The sequence below is a fragment of the Chiroxiphia lanceolata genome, chromosome 12, assembly GCF_009829145.1.
Source record: "Chiroxiphia lanceolata isolate bChiLan1 chromosome 12, bChiLan1.pri, whole genome shotgun sequence".
In the NCBI taxonomy this organism is placed as follows: Eukaryota; Metazoa; Chordata; class Aves; order Passeriformes; family Pipridae; genus Chiroxiphia; species Chiroxiphia lanceolata.
Window position 1 is genome coordinate 11121942 of NC_045648.1, and position 12154 is coordinate 11134095.

The window sequence follows — 12154 nt, forward strand, 5'->3', positions numbered from 1 at the left end:
CACAGAAAGCTGTTACATGAATTCTCAAAACAGGAACGAATTTTTACAAATGAACCATGGGTTTGGGATAATTTCAGGGAGATACCTAAATGTGCCATAAATATCAACTTTCATCTCTATAATTATTTTTTCAGAATTAGAAAGGAATTCCTGTATTTGGGTACAGTAATATTCTTTATACTAAGAAAATAGAGGTTTTGACGTCTTTCTAGTGTCAGCTACTGTAAATATGAAATTCCTTTTTTGCACTGTCAGATATTGATGAATGCCAAAATGGACCAGTTTGTCAGCAAAATGCAGAGTGTGTCAACACAGCTGGCAGCTACCGCTGTGACTGCAAACCTGGCTACAGGTTCACCTCAACGGGTCGCTGCACTGGTGAGTTCCACTGGCTTGGTCGGGTGAGGGTCTGCAAAAATGAGTAGGTTTGAAAAGTCTAAAAAAAAAGCATATCTCCTTCTCAGAAAGATGCTATACCAGGAGGTGATTAGAGCTCCAAGAACCCTTCTCTTAAAGCCTTTTGGGGCATCCTGTAAACATTCTGGGCACATCCCCCAGATGCATAAATGGGAGTTAAAAACCTAAGTAGATGTTTGTCTTTCACTTTATCCCACCAACCCCCAGCATTTTTCTTTAGCCCATGTTATGTTTAGGGAGGGAAGACCAATTGATTCACTATCTTTTGCCCACTTTCTGATTTTCATTATAATTTGCTATATGTATTTTAGCAATTTATTTTCCACTTGTATTTTTACAAATAACTCGCTGCTTGCTGGGGTCTCTACTGATAAGGTAGACTTATCTGCTGGCCTGAATGCAATAACTAACTTAAAAAGCTTATTGTTAAACTTCCCAACTTTGATATGGATTTAAACAGGTCACTGAACATTATTTTTACTCACTGAATGGGACTGCAGTTTTCTAATCTATTTGCTTTTTCTTATAATATCATAGTCCAATGAGGCATTCATGTTATCTTGCTTACCTGAAGATTTTAAACACTGCTGTGAGCCAAGCTACTGTAAATATTATATGCTATATACATTTCTGAACAAAATAAGAATTACAACAAAAACTGGTAACCTTTTCCTTCGGTTTTTGCTTCTGAGTACTTGAGTTTTAGGAAGTGCACTTTTCCCTGCAGTGCAGTTTTTCATTGTTTCATGTGACTCTTGAGGGAAAAGGGTGTAGGGGAAATCAGAACTCTACTATGAGAACTAAAGCTTTGCTTTGTTAAGCTATGCAGTGGCACATGTAAATATTCAATATGTTCCTAATGCAATTGTTGTTGTTATGGGTTCGTTACAGCAGTACAGGAAGAGCCAGGGGAGGTTCTGATATGGGTTACAATGCTAAAGATGAATTGGCACAAACAGTAATACTTCCCTGTATTTTGCTCTTATTTTATATTTGATCAAAATAAAGTTACACAATTAGAGTTGAAATAAAAGTGGCTGATAATGTATGTGATCCAGCAAAGGAAGGAAATTCCCAACCACTCTGCTGGGAGCAGAGAGTCCTAAGCACCTTGCAATATTGGATCAGTTCTGCTCCTGGATGGAAAATGTTTATGTGCTATTGAGTCAAACCTAATGTATCACAGCCACTAGTACTATGAGTACTATGAGTGCATTTATCTTACCTTTCAAATAGCGTTCTTCTCATGCTATCTACAGTGGTAAAAGAAATAATTTCTCATATAAATTAATTTTTGTCACTTAGGACATTTCCGCCTTCCAGTTTTTTAAGAATGTACAATGTTCTCTGTTAAATCCAAAAGAAGTGACTTTTCCCTTGGACTTTAACTCACGATTCATTTGCCCACAGAGCACCAAAGAGTCATAGTTTTTCTTTTCTCTTTACTCCCCTGACCTGTGAAGAGTAGGAGTTCCTAAGATGTTATCCAGCGTTGGTTCCCCGAGTACCTATTTTAGACTCTAATTAGCAGTGGTATCATTAATAACGTTGGGAGAGCTTGATCATCAGTGAACACCCATCCAGAGTTACTCATGGCCCCATGTGCTGTACAGAAATCCTGGGGATGGGAGCTATCAGGATTGTCCCTGGGCCAAGTAGAGAGCAGAGAAGAGGCAGTAGAGGCAGGAAAACAAGGTTTAGTACATGAAGTTCTTTGCAATTAGGAACAACTTGACTCTTACTTTTGCAACCACCTGGGGATGGTTTGGTAAGAAAGTGCATCTGCTTGGCTTAGATTGCATATAAAAGAAAATTACTGAACACTAGAGTCTAATCAATTGTAATACAGGCTTATGGCAGCACCTCAGTTCTCATAGTTTGGAGCTGCAGCAGACGAAACACAAGGAAGCAAATTGAATCAAACCAGCTCTTGTTGAGGTCTGCAGAAACACCTCATTGGATTCATGCTTCTTTCCTTTTGTCAAGGAAAATCTGTGCTGGAGAGCAAACATTTTGTTTGTTAACATTTTGTTTCATTTACTGTTCATAGAATCCTGGATTCTGCCTGAAAGCATTTGTAAGTAGAGTAGCAGGAAGCAGTCAGCTGTTGAACAAATATAACGGATGCCCTGCTATTGCAAGGCAACAATCACAGGCTGTCAGGAGAGCTTTCTCCTCTCTGCAGAATTATACAAACCAGCTTCTGACTCCATATAGCTGTAACTCTTCTTGCTGTTTGAGCTCTGTCCAGTTCACAGGATCATCACATTGCATGGATGCTGTAACACATGTACATGTGTACATGGTTTATCTCTGCATGATGAGTAGGTAAATTTACAGAGCCTTTTATCTCTCTGTAAGCTTAATGAGAAAAGTGGGGGATTCATCTCCCTTTCTGTTCTGTATGATTTCCTTTAGTTAATGAAGCAATCTGTGCTACAATCAAATGTAGCTAAAAGCAAGTAGCTGCTTTCATGAGAAGACTACAAGCTGTGGTTCATGTACATCTTTCATTTTTGCTGCAGCCAGTGTAGAGTCCTCAGACTCAGACCCTTTACAATTTTGTGTCATTAATTTTGCTTTTCAAAGCAATGGCAACATGCTTTCCCTCCAGCAAGGATTTGTGTTTGGTAAATATAATTTTTATGCTAAATTTTTTTCAGCTCCACAAATACTGGAAAAGATAATTTACATGCAAGTAACCCTTTTCTGAGATTTACTTAGTAATGGTTTTGTCATTAATAAACTAAAAATACTATTTTAAATTGGGCTGTGCTCTGGATACTATCTTGGTTGCTGCTAATGCATCTTACCAGCCTTGCAGTTTAGGGGCCTTAACTTTCAGTGCATCTCTTTGTTTTCAGATCGGAATGAATGCCAAGAAATTCCCAATATCTGCAGCCACGGGCAGTGTATTGACACTGTTGGAAGTTTCTACTGCATTTGTCACAATGGATTCAAGACCAATGATGACAGAACAATGTGTATAGGCAAGTATATCAAATTCAGCTGTACTTAGGTTTCTGTTAAGATAGTTACTAAGCCTGTCCTCTCCGTAATAAGGAGTTACACTACAATAACTGAGATTGTGAGCCATTTACTGCCAGGCAAAGGTACAAAACCACCCTAACTGGCCACTGGAGGTGTTAAGAAGCTGATAATGAATGAAAAATATCTCATTAAAGTAGAATTAACCTTTGAAATTGCATATCCTGTCAGTGAACTGCTAATGCTTTCATTTTTGAGGAAAATATTTCATTCTTAGAATTTTCTAGAGCATCTTGTCTCATTTCTTGCTTTAGACAAGGAATTTAATAGATTAATATTGTAATGTACAGACTACTTGTTCATAGAGTAGATGAAGGGTAAATTTCTTGCCAGAAAAGTGCCCTTCTTAGACAGAGTCATCTTCATAAAGAAGGAAATTTTGTGGTTAACCCTGTCACAGCTGTTAGTCATCTGTTGTCTGAGAAAGCTGAGATTTCAAAATGCTTATGGTTAAAGTTAGCTTAGACTTCCTTTGGGAAGGGTGATATAGGAACCACAGTAAGGTAAATAATTGTTTACCCTTGATTATTTTTGTAGATGTTTATATCAAGTGCGTAAACCCATGTAAAAATCTTCCTTTTGGGAGGTACAAGAATCTTTTCCCTTCACCCTGTTGACAGTGGATTATTTCTCTTTCCTGCCCAATAGCTACAGACTTTCCCCATTAGTGATTAAAATTCTTGCTGCTTGTTTTTCCTCCTTTGTAGATATTAATGAGTGTGAGAGAGACGCCTGTGGCAATGGGACCTGCAGAAACACCATTGGCTCCTTCAACTGCCGCTGCAATTTGGGGTTCATCCTCTCCCACAACAATGACTGCATAGGTGAGGAGTGCTGAGACCAGGCACATCTTCCTAAGACTTTCTGCTCCTAATAAAAGTACCATAAGTACCATCTTCTCTCTTGCATGATCTGCATGATTAGAGACAAAACCCAATTTCTTCAGTCTCAGAAGACCTCTTTGATTATGCTCTCCTCACTTTTCTAGAGCCAAATGTTGGTGTGTGATATTGGGCCATTTGGTTTTCTACTCCTGCTTTGACAATTTCGTGACATTAGACCAGTAGTGGTATTTTCCCCTCACTTGCCTTTGAAACGGGGGATTCTCTGTGTTATCAGTTCCTCTGTCAATATAGTGAAAACTGAAGTATCACCTACTCAATTTCACTTGTTACTGGTGTTTCTTACATATCTTTCAATGTTATTTTTTTAGATGTGGATGAGTGTGCAAGTGGAAACGGAATGCTCTGCAGGAATGGTCAGTGTGTGAACACCATTGGGTCCTTCCAGTGTCTCTGCAATGATGGCTATGAGGTAGCTCTGGATGGAAGGACTTGTGTTGGTGAGTGCTTTCTTTTAGGGTAAAAAAACGTGCAGCAAAACTTGAGGAGATATGCTTAGTAAAACAGTAGGTCAGAGAGAACTGTCACACTGTCATCATAGTCTCGAGCAGAGAAAAAGAATGACAAGAGGATGAGAAGAGGACTTCTCTCCTGCTCCTGGGAAGTTCCACCTTCAGATTGATGGAATCAAAGTTAAAGCAGCCTCAGCCAGAGATTTGAGATAACAGCAATTATCTCAAATAAATTGTCTTCCTTTTCTTTCAGATGTCAACGAGTGCGCACTGGATCCTGGAAAATGTGCACCAGGCACATGTCAGAACTTGGATGGCTCGTTCAGATGTATCTGTCCTCCTGGATATATCCTGCAGAATGACAAATGTGAAGGTGTGTACAGAACAATCCCTCTTCTGTCCCTTTCCTAGCTGCTCACAGTTGTTACCAATTTCCTCTGCATCTAAACACGAGCAGTGTTTAGTCTTTTGTGGCAGTGTACGGTTCTAAACTGTAGCCACTAGTAAGTCCCTCACTTCCCATAAGAAGTATCACCAACATTTGTGTGAACCAGAATTACCTGATCTGAACCCAAGAAAAATGTAATTCCAGGCTATTTGCTTGATGGTACATTGCTAAAGTTTGCCCACTGCATGAAGATTTGAAAACTACCCCAAGATTTTGCACCTGGATTTCTAGTTCCTCTTTCTGTCTCTTTTTGTTTGGCCTTTTTGTTTGTCAAGTCTGATAGATGTCAGCGATGATGTAAGGTTGCATTTCATGTGGTACAGCTGCCAGTGTAAGTATTTTTATTTCTCATCTCTTTAATTACTTTTCTTCCAGACATTGATGAGTGTGTGGAACAGCCAGAAATTTGTGCCCTGGGCACATGCAGCAACACTCCAGGCAGTTTCAAATGTCTGTGTCCGGAAGGCTTTGTATTGTCTTCCACAGGAAGGCGATGCCAAGGTAGGTTCATTCCTATTTTCTGGCATTTCAAAATTTGTGTGCTGCTTCAGAAAAGCCTTATTAGTGGGCTGTTTCTAATATAGCAAGGAGACTCTGGACTCGAACAGTGTTTTTCATAGGGAAAACATGGTAATTCTGTAGCTGGGGCCAGGTTCTGTCTTGCCCTAACATCTGTTTGTCGTTAAACAGAACATTGCAATAAAAAGAGGCGAAGATAATGTTCAGTGCATGCACCAGGTTAAGTGAGGAAATTATGTTGCCCTGCAGTCCTTTCTTGCACCCCTGGAAGAAACGTTGAGGATACTTGGCCTCTGTATAGACAGTAACATGACACAGAAATTACTGGGCTCTCCTTAGCACTTACCATATTCACCATAGCACTTGTTACGTGCTGTTCCTCTCCACAAATGTGTGGGTGGAAAAAAGATTGTTGGAAAAACTTTGGAAACAATGTTGTGAGGACAATAAGCACCCATCTGCTTAGAAAAGTCTGAAGTGTCTTTTGGCTTCCAGATTACTGCACACACTGTTCAGAGCCTAAACACGGGCACTAAGACAGACCAGATGCTAAAAGCTGAGCATCTAGTAAAGAAAAGCCACAGGTTAGTTTATTTTGTGTATAAAGAACAAGCACAACAGATTAGGGAGTGAGTTACTTTAAAGGCTTTGAAAATTGTTAAATAGATACAGCATTAAATGTCCTATACACAGTGTGCACAGTGGGAACCACTGATGAGTAAGACCTTTATAAGGACCTCTGTAGTTTTGCTTGGCACAGAACAGTGATGCTTGTTGACACCATAGCGAGTTCTTCACTTCACAGTGGGCTAAATGAAATTGTGGTTTTGGTAAAAATGAATCCAACCTGCAGTAAACATTCATCCAAGTCTCCAAACCACCATGCAGTTTGGCACAGTTACTTCACTCAACTTCAAGAAAGCAGCATGGATGTTTTAGCTGTGCTTATGTAGCTTGCATAAATGAAGTTTCTTCAGTGTGAGGGTGTCATTTTCTTCAGGTAAGGAGAAAAGAAATCACAAAAACCCCAAAATCATAAAAAAGAATGTAACCTAATCTAACACAGACCACTGTTTCACATATGTCAGAGGAAAATGCACACTTGTGTGTGAACTTCAGGTGGGCTTCTCTCCATCCCCTGAAGCAGACTGGTTTTTTTCAAGTATCTCAGGCCAAACAAAGTTTTATTTAAAACTTCCCATTACCTCGGACTTTAGTAAAAGCTGGACATTGCCCACCACTGATGCTGCACCGGAAAACTGGATGAGCAGCTGCTTCCATAACTGCCCTGTTGCTGTCCCCCTGCCAGTGCAGGCAGCTGCCAGCTCTCTGCCTGCTGAATGCTTGTGGTCTGTGATCTCAGCTCAGCTCCAGGATCCTGGTTACCCAGCTTCAGGGTGCAAAATACAGTGCTACTGAGGCAGTTTGCTTTGTTTGTACCTCCAGGAGGAATGAGGAAGGAAAGCACCATTGCAAATTGCCTCTCACTTTAACACTACACAGTATTGTCATTGCAAGTTAATTAAAATGTCTTGATTCAAGTGATTCTTACTAATAATAGAATATAAATAAATTGAGGCAATATTCAGTTTTTAGAAAGAGGAATGAGGATAAGAGGAGAGTACAACTCTTCCATTTCTGTTGGACAAAAGAGAAAAACCCTTCCTTTTTGCATGACTAAGTAGGACACTCTACCCCATAGCTCTCCTTTACTGAGGAAGGAAGCTTCCCTCCTTCTTCAGGTCTTCCACAGTCAGAGACAATAATGATCCCTATTTATAGACTTAGGTGGAAGTTGGGTGTTTCGTTGGGGGTTTTTCCAGTAATTTTGCAATTAACACCTCTAAGTGAAAACTGTGCCAAGTCACCCTAACTGCTCATAACAAGTTTTTTTCTCTGTGCAGATCTGAGAGTAAGTTACTGCTTTACCAAGTTTGAAGATGGAAAATGTTCTGTGCCGAAGTCCCGAAACCACTCCAAACAAGAGTGTTGCTGTGCCTTAAAGGGGCAGGGATGGGGAGATCCCTGTGAGCTCTGCCCAGAGGAAGCAGATGGTGAGTTATTGACCATACTGTCAGAAAAGCTCTTGGAACTGAAAAGAAATTGGGATTCTTATAAGAAGGAATTTTGAAAAATAATTCCCCAGAGGTGTTTAACTTTAACAATTATTCTTGCTCTCTGTGAACTAGATGCCATTGCAGTCTCAAAAACATGTTCCTTGGATAGTCAGTTCTTGAGTATGTTCCTTGTTTACTTGTAGATTTGTTACTGTGTTGGGGTGCTGAGTATTTTGCTGGGGAGATGCCACATGCAGAAAGCTGAAAGCAGTGAGTAGGCCCTTGGTAGGCTGTGAGTGGCAATACCCGCAAGACACAGATGGAATTCATCTAACTGTAAATAGGCATAGAAAGAGGTTCTACAGACATGAAATCTAATTAAAAAAAAAAGAAATCAATGCAAACAGTTAAATTAGATCCACGTCTGAATTTTGTTATTAAAAAATGTAAATGTGCAAACTTATCAATGTGAATGACTTGCAAAAATAGCGGAGAACGACGAAACGCAGGCCTTGAGGAAGGAAAGCCTCCCTGGGCTGTTGCTTAAGAAACAGTTTACTTTGTTAGTATCCTTTATAAGACTGAGTAAGTCGGCATCAAGCAAGTCAACAGGCCTCTGTACCATCCTGGTGCAATTTGCTGAATGGACTTTAATTCCTGCTGACAAATGCGGTTTAACAGCACTACTGGTTTCAGCAATACATGATGGCAGTTCATTTCATTAATAAGTCATGGAGATGTTTTGCAGACAATCCTCACAGAAGCCAAGGATAGAAAAGAGAATTAGATGTGCCAGTTGCAATATTCCTAAGCCTGTTGCCTGTGCATGTTTCATTCTGCTGACGTGGATCATATGAACTGAAGCCGGTTGGAAAAGCACAGTATATGTCGCAGCATTTTCTTGAAGTGTCAGCACATACATTTTTCAATATATTTTGCACAGTCCAAACTCTTCTCAAAGGATCAAGGCCCTTTTCAAAAAGACATAGCTTTAAGATAGCTGAGTCTGGATTAAATTGTGTCTTCAGAAAATGTAGGAAATCTTTCATTCACAACAGAAAAGAATGCAGTCAGTACTATTGATACTTCTAAAATAGAAATACTGCATTACTTTGCTCCTTAATGAAGTTAGATAATGCTAATTATTCACAGAATTTTGCACATATGCACACAGGAGATCAGATGAAATGTAAAATGACCATATAGTTTTTGGATTAATATAAAATTAGAAGTTTATATATTTACACACTTTATTTCTGGACCTGAGCGTGAGGAGGATGAACTGGTAGCAGTGGTTACATGTGCAGCTCATGAGTGATGTTGATTGCCAAGATAGAATTCAACACATGGTTTGATTTTTATGGGGTTTTTTTACAGAGGCATTCAGACAGATTTGTCCATTTGGAATTGGCATCCTTGTTGGACCTGGAGATGCAAGACTGGGTAAGTACCTGAACCGCGCAATGCTGTAGTTCCATCAGTGTGCCATTTTCTACCCATAAGTCATTCTCCCTTTCAACTGAGAATAACACCTTTACAACAGTTTCCAAAAGCCATGAATTGTGGAAACTTCTGTACTACTTTTTTTTTTCTCAATTTTTCCTACCGATTTCAAATTCAAGCTTGAATATCTCATATATCAGAAATCAAACTTCTTTTAGAGCTAAGAAACCTGTGTAGGATCTAGAGGATGGATCACGTAGCCCACTTGTCTTTTCTTGTACAATATATGTAGCCTGTTTACAGTAAATGGTTTTAATCCTCCAAAAGTGCAAACCACAGTTTCCCAGATCCCTTCAGTACATTCTGTTCTCTCCCAAGACAAACAGCACTTCAGCCTTACTGGCAAAAGTTTGCATTTAAGGAGCGCTGGATGACTACTGCTTTTCATATCTGCTGCTCTCCCTATAGCCCCAGTCAGAGAGGTTTATATCTGACATTTAGAATCAGTTTCTTTTCTGTGTTGTGAAAGCTGGCCTGCAAAACAAATTCTGTGCCTTCATCCTAAGATATCAGAATTCAAATATTAGTATTTTTTGTGATCTCAGGAATATTTCTTGCCAGAACAACACTTGTTCTTTGATAGAAGTTTAAAAGCACATGAAGTCAGTTGCACTTACTGTGTTGTTTATATTTCTGGTTAAGATGTGGATGAGTGCCTTGATCCAGATAACTGTAAATTTGGGCAGTGTATCAACACAGATGGGTCTTTCCGCTGTGAATGTCCGTATGGTTACATCCTACAGGGAGCAGAATGTGTGGGTAAGTAGAGCTGTTTCATCTTCCATTTTAAAGGTTCTCCTGAATTGCTAAGTATGGCATTAAGGAGCAGTGAGGTTGTTTTACTCTAATGTTGTGGAGTCTCTGTCCCTGCTGGTGCTTAAAACCTGCCAGGGCAGGCCCTGAGCAATCTGGTCCAAGTTGGTCCTGCTCTGGCTGAGTGTTTGGCCCAGATAACCACTAGTAATCCCAAATTATGGGATTCTAATTCAGTAACTTAAGTGAATTCTTGGATTTTTTATTTTTCTGCTTGTACATCAACAACATAGATTTTATACCTTTTTGGTAGAGCAAATCCACTTATTCTTGTCTTGATCTAACTGCTTGCAGATACTGATGAATGTGCTGTTGGAAACCCATGTGGAAATGGAACCTGCAGGAATGTGGTGGGAGGTTTTGAATGCACCTGTGTTGAGGGCTTTGAGCCTGGGCCGATGATGACATGTGAAGGTGAGATTCCCATGTGTTAAGGGCTGTTGTGTGCTGAAACAGGTCCCTAATTTTGAAAACAATTGAGGAGAGTAAAGCAGCTTTAAAACTAAAATATGGACATTGGGAACAATGCATCTTTATCTGAACCAGAAAAATGGGCTCCTCCTTCCTCTATCCACTGTGAACTGGAGTATGTTCTTCTAACTGGAGGTTGGGTGAACAGGCTTTTGTGTGGTGTCTGCTCAGGGGCTGCCCACAGAGGAGCATGTTGGGGTGCAGTCCCTCCAGAACAGTTCCTGGAAGGGCTGTGTACTGTGTGTGTGGGTTTTGCTTTCCTCCTTGAGTGAAGAGACTCCCTATGGGTGATGAAAATAGGAAATGGGCTGCCTGAGTTTGTTAGGGAAGAAACGGGGAACAAAACAGAAAATACAAATACAGTACCAGACAATGACCATGGTACCCCTAGGCTGAATATTTTCCATAGTGCTTTGGTGTCTCATTTCAAAAATTAAAATTTGTAAATGTATGAAGAAAAGAGAAGTAAGGAAGATCAGAGTTATAGAAGGGACAGTCAGAAAATAAGTTAGAATTTTTCAGTGTGGAAAATGTGGTTGAAGAGATATATGATTTAAATTTATGAAGCCACAAGTGGTAAACGTACCAAAAATAGAGGGAACATGTTAGACAAACCAAAGCAAACATTTTTATATGCATGGTATGTACTTAAGCTGTAGAACTCTTTGCTGCAGAATATTAGTGAGGCCACAAGTATAAATTGACCTAGAAAGAAATTATACAAATTTGTATGGGAATCCATCAGTGGAAATTAAGCTTGATAGTTTGGTTGTGGCATTTGGCTGTGGAAGTCCTTAAACTGAGAGGCTGTATCAGGGGAAAGATCTCTGTGTACATGGTATGAGGTTTTTTAATATTCATCTCCTCCTGTTAAAACCAGAGAGAGGAGAATGTCCTAGGACATTCTGACACTCTCTTCTGACTTGACACAGCTGTTCTTAAATTATCTGCCACAGTCTATTTCTTTGCAAGCCCATACAAAAGAATGCTTCTATTTTTGCATCAAATTGCATTAGTTTTATATACAGTTAGAGCTTCATTCACTTCCCTGTGGAATTTTGGGTGAAAGCTCAAATTGCAGAGGAGGAGTTAGCAGAGTGCATAAACATCACTATATAGCAGTACTTACTCAAGTAGTCCAGACCATATGTAAATACACTTCAAAATAATGTTTCTAGTAAGGATACTGTTTTATGGAATTTAGTTCATGAAGAAGCCGAATTAGTGAACGTAGAATTTAAAAAATAACCAATCATAAAAGCTGAACCTAGATGTGGAAAAGATACAGTTTTAACTGAGCCAGTATTTTGGCAGCATGGATCTGGAAATTATTTCCATTGGCTGCTTGCTGTTGAACATATTGAAACTTCAGGTAGCTGTGCAAACATCCTGGCGTGTCTGGTGCCTGCTTCGTACAGAAATCCATGAGTAGAACCGTGGATCCTCAGCTATTAAAATTTAGCTCTCAGTAAACTGGGGTCTGTGGTATTGCCTGTACTTAAAACCTGTGCACTCAAGTCTGCT

General features: G+C 39.6%; 1 protein-coding gene across 1 annotated transcript in view; it reads left to right on the forward strand.

Moving 5' to 3' along the window:
- FBN1 (fibrillin 1) overlaps positions 1-12154 on the forward strand; it is a 146399-nt gene that overhangs the window by 120963 nt on the left and 13282 nt on the right. The window contains 10 exon segments of the mRNA XM_032699840.1: positions 256-378; positions 3282-3407; positions 4173-4289; positions 4679-4807; positions 5073-5192; positions 5643-5768; positions 7691-7840; positions 9221-9286; positions 9989-10105; positions 10454-10573. Of these exon segments, the coding sequence (XP_032555731.1) occupies positions 256-378; positions 3282-3407; positions 4173-4289; positions 4679-4807; positions 5073-5192; positions 5643-5768; positions 7691-7840; positions 9221-9286; positions 9989-10105; positions 10454-10573 (1194 nt within the window).